General features: G+C 38.5%; 1 protein-coding gene across 1 annotated transcript in view; it reads right to left on the bottom strand.

The window, feature by feature from the left end:
* LOC131038972 (U2 small nuclear ribonucleoprotein B'') overlaps positions 1-14,526 on the bottom strand; it is a 93,259-nt gene that overhangs the window by 29,531 nt on the left and 49,202 nt on the right. Inside the window, exon 4 of the mRNA XM_057971601.2 lies at positions 6,757-6,830. Within this exon, the coding sequence (XP_057827584.1) occupies positions 6,757-6,830 (74 nt within the window). The remainder of the gene's footprint in view (positions 1-6,756; positions 6,831-14,526) is intronic.

Here is a 14,526-nt window from a genome sequence, read left to right as displayed (position 1 = left end):
AGATGATAAACAAAAGTGGACAAGTCAAGAAGAAATCCAAGCTTCTTTACCATGGCAAAAATGCACCCAAATCGGGAAAGGGGGCACCAAATTGAGGTCAAGGAGGAATTCCTTGAAACTTCAAAAATCCTCCATCACATTAAAAATGCGCTTAAGTTGAGCATGGGCACCAAATCAAGGCAGGAGGAATTTTCCTCCATGTAACAAATTCCTCCACAGGGTCTAAATTGTGCCCAAGTCAATGTTAGAGCGCCAAAATGGGGTACTGAAGGATTTTTCCTTCCAAGGCTAGATTCTTGAATGCTATAGAAATTGTGCCCAAACTAAAGGATGAGTGCCAAAATGGCAAGGTGGAGGAAAAGTTTGAAAAGTTCAAAATCCTCCTGCAAGACAAAATTCCACCCAAACATGAGACAGGGCGCCAAATGAGGGTATAGGAGGAAATTTTCCTCAAGGCAAGAAATCCTTCACCATAGCAAATTTCCGCCCAAGACTAGAAGGTGAGTGCCAAAGTAAGGTGTAGGAGATATTGCATCCTCCAAGCCAAATTCTTACACACTAGGTAATTAGCGCCCAATGTTGAAGGAGAGCACCAAAATACTAAACAGGAGGAATTTCCAAGTGCAAAGCAAAATTATGTTCCATGTTGAAATAGCACTCTAGGACAAGGAGGGGCGCTGAAAAGAGCTAGAGGAATTTTCTCCTCCAAGCAAAATTCCTTCACCAAGGTAGAACCCCGCCCAAACAAGGAGATGGGCGCCAAATCAATGAGGAAGAATTTTCCTCCAAAGTGAAAAATCTTGCACATGGTGGAAATGGTGCCCAAACTAGAGAGCACCAAAATATCATAGAGGAGGAATTTTCCTCCAATGCAAGAAATCCTCCTAGTGGAAATTCCGCCAAAGATTGATCGGGGCGCCAAAACAGGGTAGTGGAGGAATTTTCCTCCATGCAACAAATTCCTCCACAGGGTCAAAATTCTGCGCAAGTTGAGATCAGGGCACCAAATCAAGGTCAGGAAGGAATGCCTTCCAAAAGTAAAAATCCTCCTCCATGTGTAAATTTCGCCCACACTTGGAAGTAGGCGTCAAATCAAGGAAGAGGAGGAACTTTCTCCTCCAAACAAAATTCCTTCATCAGATGGAAATAGCGCCCAATGATAGAATTGAGAGAAATTCATGGCTAAGGAAAAAAAATTCAAAATTCCTTCCTCAAGGAAGAAATGCGCCCATGGTGAAGAATTTCAAGGCACGAGGAAAATTGGTTGTGGGAATTTTCTCTCTCCTAGACTTAGGACAAGATAAAATTCCTTGAACGTGGAAAAAGTGGTCAGTTGATTGAAAAAATTTCCTTCAAGACAAAAAATCTCTCTACAAAAATTTTCTCTCCTAGAATTCTAGATATACAAGAATCCTTCAGAAGTGGAAAAGATTGCTCAAGGCACGAAGAAATTTGACTGTGTGGGAATTCTTTCTCCAAAATTTAGGACAAGACAATTCTTTGCACATGGAAAAAGTGGTTAGTTGATTGAAAAATTTTCCTTCAAGTCAAAAAATCTCTCTACAAAGATTTTCTCTCTCCTAAAATTCTAGACGTACAAGAATCCTTAAGAAGTGGAAAAGATTGCTAAGTCAGGAAAATCTTCCAAAATGTCTTTTGTGAACCTAGAATGGAAAGATTCTTGCAAAAGATGAGTTGGTGACATGCAAAAAGAATATTTTGCATTAATGAAGCACAACCCAAAAAATTATAAAAGTTCTTATGACGACAGGGTCCATTTGCATGGCAAGGGTCTATTGTGTGCATGGTGGCGCATTTATTGTTGGGGAATATTTGACCGAGTAGTGGCATACTTAATGCATGGCGGCTATCATATTCCAAGAAGTGATGGTTCATTTATTGCATGTTGGGCGAGTTTAGATGTAATGGGTAATTAATGCATTATGGGCACCATTTTGAGCAACGGATAATTAATGTAAAGCGAGATTCCTCGTTTATGACTCTCCCACTACTCGACGTCGTGTATTTGGGAATTTATTGGTCAAACCGTAATTAGGGTTTGCATGTTGAATCTTAGCCATTGATCAGTTTGTAATCAAGGTCGTCCATTTTCCTCATGGACGCCTATAAAAGGGGTTCACCCCTTCATTTGTGAAGAGGGGGAGATTGTATGAAATTGTTGCGATAAGTTATTGAGATAATAACAGTGATACATTGTTCTCGGATGGCGTTCACTTAAGTTATTTTTCAAAATTGCATGGTTTCACCTTCCTCACTTAGAGTAGAATTTTATTTTCCAAGCAGTTAGATGAACAAAGTTGATTGCAATGTTTTAAGGTGAAGATCGCTTGCTCATACCTTTTGTTAATAGATGATTTCTATTGGCAGTGCAAGGTTGGACTGAGCTTTTCTATGTATGCACTTAATTTAAATTGTCGGATGAACATTGTCCTCTAATAGTGTTCATCAATGGTTTAAAATCTCACAAACACAACTTTTGAAGATTGCACTCGCTTTATGTAGTTGTCTGCTAGTGGCGAAGTAAAGTGTGGTTGATCTCATCCGAAGCATTGCTATCTATTGAGTTCTTAGATTTAGCTTATTCTTCCTAAACCCTTCCCCCTTTAAATTTCAGTTCATTCCAGTTCAGTTCGTTTGAAGTAGAAGCGTCACAAAATGTCTATATCTGATGATGAAGTTCCAGCCACAACAAATAAGTAAAAGAATGATCCAAACGTAAGTTCCCTTGGATTACTAGCAAACATCAAAGCCAAACGAGCCTATATCCATCAGGACGTCGCTAGTACGCAGTTGGAACCTTGGAGTCATTGTATGATCTTCCTGCAATCTTAGCATACATATGATTTTGATCAAGAGAAGATAAGGTAACCGTTGGGAAACTTTTCTCTGTGTTGGGGTGGTCACAAAACACTTGTCAACAGTATCCTCTATATACTATTTATGTGTGTGATTGGAAATTATTCCCGATAATTATTGTCTAAGAAGGTGCAATGTATGTCAGATGAGGTATAGAGTCTATAGACACAGCGTGGGTATGGTCCAAGAGATAGTATTATATCTGCACTTCATTATAAATTGTTTTGGTCTTTTCTTGTGTTTTTGGTGCATACGTTTTTCAGTGACGTGAAAAGATACACCTATCTCGATTCTGTTTCGATTATCTATGGAATACATTATGGTGAATACCTTTTTCATGTCGAAGTGTTTGGTGTAGTATGTAATCTTTCCATAAGCACTTTGAAACGGGTCTTGGACATCTGGATATCTTTTAACAAAATGGATTATGATATACTCCAATATTGAGTGCCCGACTTTTAAAAAAAAAAACATCTTTGTTGGCGGATAGCTCACGACTGGTTCTTAAATTGTCTTGGTGGTTGGTTGTCTACAATTTTTATTTAAAAATGTCTTTGCTTCTTTTGCACAATTTGACATGTATTTCTGATTTGCACAGGCTATAAAAATATTCGATGGTGTCTGAGTTACATACCTATTTTTAATAGGTGCCGTTTTTTTTTAAAAGTGTGACACGATTGCAGTTTGGTAACGACAATGTTCTTTCTTGTTTTGAAACTCTTTTTGTGAGTGGAAAACTTGATAATCATTTTCTAGTTGTTCCTAGTCATTTTTGAGATTATGTTGGAGAATGAAATGGACATGAGGATTTAGAGTTGAGTTCTTGTATATTGTGCTGGTCTTAGTCATCAGGGTGGAGATGTTATATCTGAAGAGGTCACTATTATGAATGTTTTGTTCTAGACATGTTCTTGGCGTCATGGGTGGTTAGGCTTGTGAATCAGTTTGTAAAAGTTAGTGTGATATCCCTTTTGGTTGTGACTTCTAGAAAGGTAGTTGGAGGATTTGGGGGCATAAGGCTAGACTTAACTAAAAATAAATTTATTTAATTAAAAGTGAGGGATTAAGGTGCAGTATTAAACTTAATTAAACAAATGTAACTTTATTCAATTAAGGATGAGATAGAGGTAAAGGATGGATTACTTAAATAAATAAATAATTTATTTGATTGAATACAATGGGGTAAAATCAGATGTGGTCGAGTATGTGTGAATTTAGGTGTCTAGTTGAATGGAGGAACATTCCTACAAAGGAAGCTAGTTCAGAGAATAATAGGTGTAGAATAGAACTTAGAGTTGCTTGAGAGCAAGGAAATTTGAGCGAGGCAAACTTGGCATGTCCCCTTTTTCCATAATATATGTTGTGGTCCAAAATGCGCATTGCCTATCACAATTTTTCTCCTTGATCCAAATTTGTGTACGAGTTTGTTCCCTTCATTCCCTATATATTTGCTTAAGATCCCAAAGTTTTTAAGTATGGAATCATCATCAATTTTCTAAGTCAAACTAAGTCACCAAATTTGTGGAGTTTCCCTTCTTGGCATAACTTTCCTCCCATGTATGCATTCTTCTATACTCTAATTGGGGCTTCGAACTACCCCATTCAAGTATATCTCACAATTGTCCCCCGCCTTGATTCGTTTCTCCTATTGAGCCATCAGACAAGTTCATCCTGTCATTCCACTCTGACCTCTCCTACCATTTCTCACTATTCATCCCATCTACCACCTATCATAATGCTTATTCTTAACAAGTGGATCTAGTTGTGGTTCCATATCACTAGCAACATTATTTACTTGGGGACATGGGTTCATGTGTAGACCTAGTTGTGAAAACAAAGAAGAAAACTTTGAATGCCATTAATAAGGTTGATAGGCTTTCAAACCCCAAGAGATCCTAGCCATTTTTTTGAAGATGATTACAATTTGCAAGGAACATTTTTCCATGCTGCCCAAACAAATTTTTGCACATGAAAGGACCATACCAAGCATGATTTGAAGCAAAACATCACTCAAGAGGTATGGACAACCCTGGTGTCATACAAGTCTTGGGATGGAGGCCAATGTCACAAGTTTTGACACCCTTTCTAAGCTTATAACATGCCGAAAGAAAAGATAGAAGAGATCATGACAAAAAACCCCAAACAAACCTTAACAAAAATCACAATGAGCATACGTCGTTCAGGTGTTCAAATATGAGGACAAGAAACTCATAGATTTGTGGAGATTGAAGGATGAAACTCCTACAGATCTCACATCAAAGGAAAGGAACCCTTGAATTGAAGGAGAAAACTCACCCAAAGGTCTAGTCAAACATTAACAGTGGCAACAACAACTAATACCCTATTACTTAGCACTTGCGGTTGTCCAGCATTAAAACCTATATTTTCCATTGCTTTGGTGTTTTGTTACAGCACATGGGTTGTCTCCCTAACACGTTATTGTGACAGAAGTTGGAAAAATCCACTTTTCAAGCCTCAACAACCCTCATAAACTTCATTTCTACTATTAATGTCAATTTGGTATTGAGATCTGAACTAATACTATGATAAATGTATAAAAACTACATTTCATCCTCATCTTGTGAGTTGTCTACAACATCAAGGTTCACTATTGATAGTTAAAATTAAAAAAGGAGAATGTTTTGGGTCTGCTAGGGTTGGAAAGACTAGATTAGTGTTTTCCATTTGGTGCTCAATAAAGAAGTCTGAAGTAGAACATCAAAAAAATTTGGTTGTTGTGTAAACATTTAATATAATCTAGGGTTTTATAAAGTTGTATTGTCACAAGTAAACATTGATACAATTTTAGGGTTTGCATGGCTCCAATTTTAGGGTAAAGTTGTATAGTTTCCCTCAACTTAGCACAAGACATTATAAAATCTCCATGAGGCCATGAGCTAGCTATATGAGGCCATGTACTAGGAAGTGTATTCTAAAGAGTAAATACTTCAATTGGTTGAAGGCTTTCTACAGGTTCTATAGTGCAAACTAGCCCCTACATCTATGAATGTACTAGGTACATATATAAAATGTAAAATTTCACAATATCTTCTATTTTTTATCATATGGACCAGGCAACTAGGCCCTAATCAAATTCAATATTTATCACTGATCTAACACTTTTCAAATGCCACTATATCCAAAAATTATTCATAATGCACTCATATTGCCTTCCATTTTGAATGGTTCTATTACTATAATAGTACTTTTCATGAATCCTCTTATTTTCTGTCTATCAATATACACTTAATGGTGTCTACCTGTTTCCCAGAATTGCAACAAAAACACCGTGTGCATGTTTCACAATGCAGAGTGCAAAACACAAAGCTATATGAGGCCATGTACTAGGAAGTGTATTCCAAGGAGTAAAGACTTCAATTTGTTGAAGGCTTTTTATAGGTTCTATAGTGCCAACTAGCTCCTACATCTATGAAAATACTAGGTACATGATATAAATAATGTGAAGTTTCACAATATCTTCTATTTTTGTATCATACGGACCATGTAACTAGGCCATAATCAAATTCAATATTTACCACTGATGTAACATTTTTCAAATGCCACTATATCCAAAAATTATTCATAATGCACTCATATTGCCTTCCATTTTGAATGGTTCTATTACTATAATAGTACTTTTCCTGAATTGTCTTTTTTTCTGTCATCCATATACACTTAATGGTGTGTACCTGTTTCCCAGAATTGCAAAAAACAACATCGTGTGCATGTTTCATAACGCAGAGTGCAAAACACAGCAAAACTTTAAAGCTTAAACATAACATGATCATGTTTCTCTCTGCATTCAACTAAAAACAAATTTTATTTTTAAGATGTGAATAAAAAATTTTCCATCAGAAACATAAAGGACATGAAACTTACAGGAGTTGCCCCATAACCAGATGCAGGTCCATTCCCAGTATGTTGAGATTCATGGTCTTTCCGCTTCCTCTCAGCTGCAAACAGAGACATGTATTCCAATATAAATACCTTTACCAGATCTCATAGTGAAGTACAGAGCTGTCTAATCTAGATTATAATATTTATATACGTCAATAGACAGCCATCTGTAACTATTAACCCATAGAAGAAAAAGCTTTAGCGAAGAAAGAAGCATCAACAAATATCTTTCAACAAAAACAAATTGTAACTTTTAAAACTGAAGATGGTTCACGTATTTCATGCACCTTGGTTTATTTTTTACACCCCAATTTGTAATAATTCGGGAATATTATTATATTTCTAATAATTTAAATGACAAATATCATAGTCATCTAATTAGGGTAGTTAACTACTTGAGACTTGTGTAAACTGTTGATGTAACTCGGTCTCAAGTACTTTGATTAAAAAAAGTCAGCTGTTATAGACTAGGTTGATTGGTTAGTCAGACAGTCACTCCAGTAAGTTGTAAGCTTTACTTGGCACCTCACCCATTATCTCTTGATTAGATACTTTGTATTATCCTATGTATTTTTTATTAATAGAATTTACTTTTAAAATTGACCTTTAACTGACGCAGGGGCATCGTTCTCACCTTTCCAATGACCATTTCTGTTCTGTTGTTTTCTGGTGTTGCAGGTCCCAGACGTATTTTGATTTTTGAAAGGTTCTTATTGCAGCCATGCGCGTGATTATCAACCTTATTTAATTATCTGATCCGCCTTCTAGGCAGCAAGTTCTAAACTCGGTAGCAACATGGAGCTATGACATCACAAAGGTATTCCACTGGCACATTCTAAACTTAGCTTGGCAGTTACTAAGCGTGGAGTGGACATGGATATTATTTTGTAACAGCTGTTGTGGTCAATGTACAACCTGCAATTGTAACAGTTGTCAGTTTGTAATTATAAAATCTAGATTGTAGTCAAGCCCAATTTGGGTCATCAAACATGTTTCAGTCTGGTTTTGTTGACCACAAGCCCAGGGTACAGTATTAGCTTATTTATAGGTGCTAATTTTTTAAAGAGAAGAAAAAATTGGAAAATGATGAGAAGTCCAATGGTGGTTCAGTTAAAAAGAATGATTTGCAGTTTTGCAAAGAGAAGTAACAGTAAACCTGTACTGACCAGAAATATCTGGTTCCAAATTTTATTTTGCACTTTTTCAGAGGAACTTGGTCTTTCAATTTTTCTGTTGCAGGACGAAACGCCAATAGGAAACTGATGTGTCTTTTTTAAAGAAAACCTTAATAAAATAAAATGTGTGCATGCTGCTATTGTCTGAGTTTACAATTTCATTCAGTAAATGGTATGTTGGTTGAAACTTTTCAACACCTGGGAAGATGTGCAAAATTGTGGTTTCAGGCACAGTGTGTGGGTATAAAACTCTCCTAATTTAGGGAAGGGCTCCCCCCCTTGCTTTATACTTTCACAATTCAAAAATAAACTCCAACTCTAAATCTATTCTAAATCTGGGTGAAACACTATCTTGTTCTCTTTTTTCAGAAAAGACACTTATTCTTTTCTCTTCTTTCAAAAAAGAATCACAGCTGAAAGCACAAATGATTAATGAAATAAACTAAATAAAGAAGCAAAGTTTCCAAAGCTCAAAGTCCTCCGTTGCTTCTCCAGGGTGGGAAAACAGAAAGAAAGCTCAAAGTCTTCTACTATCTACTCTCCTATCAACCTTTTTAGATGATTTTCTAATAACTAAGCACAGTATGTAGCAGCTCAAAGTCTAACTACATGATGCACCTCTTATGCACAAACATAGAAATAGCGCAATAAAACTTGTAACTTGTGAATGAAATAGGGCAGAGCCTATCCATGTAACTTGTGAATTGTTATGGGTCTGACCCTATGTTTTGGCGCCAAGAATAAATTCATATTAAGGCAGACCTAAGGTGTATGGGTGGACTGGACACATATATATACAAGTCATTGCAAGCATCAAATAGATACTTCAGAAAATTACCTCTGCTTATGGTCAGCAAATTACTCTAGCATATCAGCTCTCTTGTGCAGCGAATTCATCCTAGACATTATCTAGGGCTATCGAATTCACCTACAAGATCAGCAAACTTCCTCTAAGGGCTGCAACACATCTTCAGATCAAGCGAATGGTCTACACCAGGTGAATGCAAACCTAAGGACAGCAAACTTCTACTTCAGACTGCGATTCCTCTTCCCAGGTAGTGATCTGCACTTCTGATCAGCAAACTATCTCTCAGGATCAGCGCCCAATCAGATATACATTGATTTGTATTTTGAGTGATAGCAGATAAGTTGTCATGATTCCGATTATGCCCTAGTTCAGATTCATTATGATGATGCTTCGAGTTATTTACTACTTCAAGTGTTGACGTAATTGTGTAATGCTGCATGCTAATTGATGTCTAATAAAGATCTAAATTTGTTGCTGGGTTTTTTTACCTCCAAGAGGGAGGTTTTCCCAGGGTACTGCTGTGTTCTTTGTGTTCATTGTGTCATTTTCTGTTTGTTGCTTTCAGTCTGATCTAAAATCAACATGGTATCAGAGAAAGGTTTGAAGCGATTGTGATCAAACTGTCTGATAGCAGCGAAGCACTCTTCACCTTCATCAAGCAAATTTCCAGCATTGAAGATGGTGACTGGTTTAAAGGTTGAAGATAGACTTGACGGAGCTTTGAACTTCACCTCGTGGAAGGTGAGAGTTCTTATTGCACTCGAAAAGAATGATCTACTTCAGTTTGTAGAAGGAAAAGATCAGCCTGAGCCTGAAAATCAAGAAGAGAAACTCCAATTCAAGAAGAATGTTGTCAAAGCAAAGAAGATCCTGATTGACTCCGTGAAGGATCACCTTGTGCCTATCATTTCCAAGATGTCTTCAGCCAGAGATATGTTAAGGACATTGGAAGGGATGTACGAGATAAACAACACAAGTAGAGCACTTGCATTGAGACAGCAACTTCATCAAGTCAAGATGGCAAAGGGAGAATCAGTCATATCCTTCTTCATGAAGATTGCAGAATTGAGAGATCACCTTAGCGCCATTGGAGATGAAGTTGTGGACAAGGATCTTGTCATGCTAGCGTTGAATGGCCTTCCTCACTCTTGGGAGACATTTATCCAAGGCATAAGTGGGAGAACCAAATTTCCCTAATTTGATCGCCTTCGTGCTGATTGTATTCAACAAGAGTCAAAGTTGATATCAAGAGGAATTGAGCATAATCATTATGATGTAGAAAATCAAATCCTTGCTACACACACTTCTATGGAAAGAGTCAAAAGAAGAAAGAGGGATAGAGATAGAGATCCAGATCCTGTTCCGAAAAAGGACTTATCTCACATTCAATGTTTTAGGCGTGACAAGTATGGCCACATTGCTCGAGAGTGCAAATTTAGGTCTACTCCTCTACCTTCTTTTGCGGAAGTTGACATAGGGACACCTCAGGAGGAGCCACAGTCAAATGTCAACTCAGAAGGGTTCTTGTTCTAAAAGGAGGAAATGTTGTTTCAGCTTCAGATGGAGCCTGACATTTCAGTTTCAGAGGGAGCCTAGCATTCCAGCTTTAGAGGGAGCCACATCGTCTTCAAGATGCATTCTTCTCTACGAGAGAAGTTTGAGGTGCAAGCCCTTGTTAATGCATTCTTCTTTGGGAGAGAAGTTTGAGGTGCAGGCCCTTGTTAGTGCATTCTTCTCTGCAAGAGAAGTTTGAGGTGCAAGCCCTTCTTAGTGCATTCTTCTCTGCGAGAGAAGTTTGAGGTGAAAGCCTTTGTTCTACGAGTAGGTATGGTGGATGTCATGTGAGAGACTCCATGACTTGGCACTTGTGTTTATTCACCCTCTGCGAGTAGCTATGGTGAACGTCATGATGAGATGATGACATCACGTTGAGGATTCCGCGGTGGGCACTTGTGTTCATTTGTTTTTCCATCCATGGGAGTAGCCATGATGGACCCACCCTCTGGGAGTAGACACGGTGGATGTCACTATGTGACCTCTATGTTGAGAAGGACTCCTCCCTAACTAAGAGGAAGTATTGATGTTATAGCTAGGTCAGATTCCTTCTTGGGCCGACCTAGCACTTTTGGGTGGCTAATTGGCTTGTCGGCCTGTTGTGACCATTTCACACATCGCCCCATTAAAATGGGGACCCCCTCTTTTTGCTCAGTTTTGCCTGTTTCTCTCTCTGCTTTTAGGGTTTTTGAGTCGTCTGGATTAGGGTCAAGCCTTAGGGTTTCCGTTTTGATGATTTTAAGCCAGAGTCCAGTCCAATTTTGAGAGATTGTTGAGCTTCCTCTCGTAGGATGCAATTTTGAAGTGGGGTAAATTCGTCGGAGGTCGAGTAGGTTGGTCTAGGTTCAGTCGGAATTTTGAAATATAAGTCCAAATTTTGCCTAAGTGTTGATGATGGAATTATGGAATTTTGTCTGATTGAATGATTTTGACCAAATTTTGAAAATTTTGATAATTGATTCCAGACATTGGAAAAGTCTTATTGTTGCCTTGTCAAGTGATTAAAACTCTAAAATCATGATATTTTGGCCTAGGGAAGCAAAATCGCTCCTGTCCCTCAGTCAGGGACCAGGGCGAAAGTGATATTTTATGCATCCTGGTTATTAATTTGTTTCATTTATCTTGTGCAGGGTCGCCAGGAGATGCAGTTGAACGCAAATTGGAGGCTTTGAAGATTTTGAGATTTGAAAATGGCGAATTTTTGGAGTTTGAGGACAAATCGCTCCTGTCCCTCAGTCAGGGACCAGGGCGAAATGTCTTGTCTGGACCATTCTGACTTCATTTGGATCAAGCTAAAACGTCAAGGACGTGATGAAAGATGGAATAAACATGATGGAACGCCAGGACTTAGCCATTTGCAACAAAAGTTGAACGTTTGCCCTCAGGGACAAAAATCGCTCCTGTCCCTCACTGAAGGACCGGAGCTTGTTTCTCAAAATTTTACTATCCTTGCAGGATCAAGACGAATTTTGGATTGGAAGAGATAAAGGGAGGCATGTTCTTTCCAGTGAATATAATTTGAGGAAATTTGCAAACATGGAAATGTGCCAGGAGCAAAAATCGCTCCTGTCCCTCATTGAAGGACTGGAGCTTAAAATCCAAAATTGCCTTGCCCTTGCAACATTTGAACGATTTCACGATTTGAGAGGAACAAAGGAGATACATCTTATCAGTTGAATATAACTTGAAAATGTCATCATGAGGAAAATGGACCATAGAAGCAAAATCGCTCCTGTCCCTCTCCCAGGGACCAGGGCGAATTTTAGTGGTAGCTCCCGTCCCTCTCTCAGGGACCAGAGCGAATTTCCTTATAAGGCAAGATTTAGGCAAAGATCAAGTAAGTTTTAACTTTGAGGCAAGCAAAGGAGGCGTAACGAACCCGTTGAAGATAATTTGAAGATTGTAAAACGCCAAGTGAGGCCTATGTTGTCCTAGGCGCTCCTGTCCCCCAGCCAGGGACCAGAGCGATTTCTTCCCTAGACAAATTTCTCGCCAAGATGAAATGAATTCCATGTCAAAGGTGAATGAAAGGAAGCATGACAAGTCCGTTGAAGATAGTTTTAAGCATTGGCAAAAAGTGATTGAGCCTACAAGTACAAGTTCGCCCCTGTCCCTCAGCCAAGGACCAGGGCGAAATATTAGTTATGTTGCCTTCCTTACAAGTTTAAAATCACTCCAAACCAAGGTACGAGGAGGCAATGAAGTTTTGAAGGTGCTTCAAGAGAAACGAAGTTGCAAAGATCGCCAAATATGATGAAATGCCTAAGTTCGCTCCTGTCCCTCTCCCAGGGACCAGAGCGAAATCTCTAGGTGTGCTTAAATTTTGAATATCAATCCCATTTCATACGTTCAAGAAGGATCAAGGGACCTCATTTTACACTGTGAAGGCAATTGCGAGTTGATAGGAACAAGAATGAGCCCAAGACACCAAAGATCGCTCCTGTCCTTCAGGCAAGGACCAGGGCGATATTCACTAAGTTGGCCATTTCCTTCAAAAAACGATGGCAAGGCGAAGTTACACAAGGTTGAAATCGTCATTTGAAAGGTAACAAACAAGCAGTGAATATTTAAAAATCGCAAATTTGAGCTAGGAAATGAAGTTCACTCCTGTCCCTCAGTCAGGGACCAGAGCGATATGGTTTGTACCCTTACCTCTCTCATGTTTTGGCGCCAATGAAGTTTGAATTATATTAAATGCTAAAAATCGATGAAGTTTGAAATATCCAATTAAAATTAGCATTTAAAAAATTGCGCAAAACATTTAATTAATTATTTTTGCCTTTAAAAGATCGAATTAATTAATTACGAAGGCATTTTTAATTAATTATTAATTTTAAATAAAAAATAAATTGGAGCGCTTGGGTTTTGTTTTCTATATTTTGTAATAGTCGGCCTCCTCTTTTTATTTAAAATTTATTTATTTGCAAAAGTCGGCCCATGGGGATTGGAGAGGTAAGCGCCTATAAAAGGGGGTGTGATATCTCATTTTAAATCATCATTTTATCATCCTTTCATATGCGATTTGGAAGACAAGGAGAAGTGCGAAATTCCATCCAAGGAGAGTGCGCATTTGGTTTGAAGTGAAGCGAATTTGCCATCATCACGTTGAAGACCCCTAAGGTTGGCAAAGTTACTAAGGAAGGTGTTCGCTTGAGGAAGATCACGTTGAAATCTTCAAAACTCCAATTTTTGTCTAGACAAATCGCCTTATTTTGCATTTTTAGAGTTAGCTCGCAAGAGAGGTATGGCGAAGATCCCTTGTCTTAATTTTGAATTTTGATCATCATAGTTTAAATTTTGAATTTTGAAATTTTGAAATTCCATTAGCTTAATCGTTTTTAGGAAATGATAACTCAAAGACTTATCATGAAGTTTCCTAAATTTAATCTCTAATATGTAGTTATACATTGCAAAATCTATTACTTATTATGAAATGTTGTGTAGGTGTTACGATGGCAACCCCGAAGGCGGGAGCATCCACCAGTCGTCCAGCTCTTATGAAAGAAGATCAAAAGAACGAAGAACTGGAGACCAAGATCGTGTCTAAGTGGAGCAACATTGGAGATACCAACTTGGGCAACTTCAGTACGAAGAAGTTTCGAGAGGTCCCTTATATTGGCAAGCCATCACCTGTCGCCAGGAGGATAATTGAAAGTGGCATCATTAAGGCGGCCGGCTTCCCTCCAGCAGTCCGGTGCCATGAGTTGATGATCGAGTGTGCTCGCCATTATGATCCTCAGTCCAGAACGATCGTGTCCAAGGAGGGAGACACTTTTGCTTATCTTTCAGAGGAGGCTATAAGTGAAGCTCTTCAGTTGCCAGAACATAAAGATATGATTTATAAAAGTATAGAAGGAGCCAGGTCCATGTACGAAGATGATCCAGATGCTTGCCTAAGCATCATCAACAAGAATTGGTTACTTAAGAGTCGTCCTCGCCTGAGCAAGATTCCGAATACACCACATAGGATCGACTTCCAGGAGGAGTACAGAGATTTGATAACACTACTCAACCGAGTCATAGGGGCTCCTCAAGCCTTCTATTTTGAGAAGTGGATGTTCTACTTCATCCAAGTGATAGTTCAGGGGAAAGGAACAATCCATTGGGCTAGAATGATTAGCCATTGCTTGGACGTACAGTTAAGGAGACTGAAGGCTACCAAGTCATTCCACATGAGTTCATACGTCGTATATGCCTTGATCAGGAGCTTCGAGT

The sequence above is a fragment of the Cryptomeria japonica genome, chromosome 7, assembly GCF_030272615.1.
Source record: "Cryptomeria japonica chromosome 7, Sugi_1.0, whole genome shotgun sequence".
NCBI lineage: Eukaryota > Viridiplantae > Streptophyta > Pinopsida > Cupressales > Cupressaceae > Cryptomeria > Cryptomeria japonica.
The sequence above is the reverse complement of the archived record's forward strand: the minus strand, read 5'-3'. Positions and strand labels throughout refer to the sequence as shown.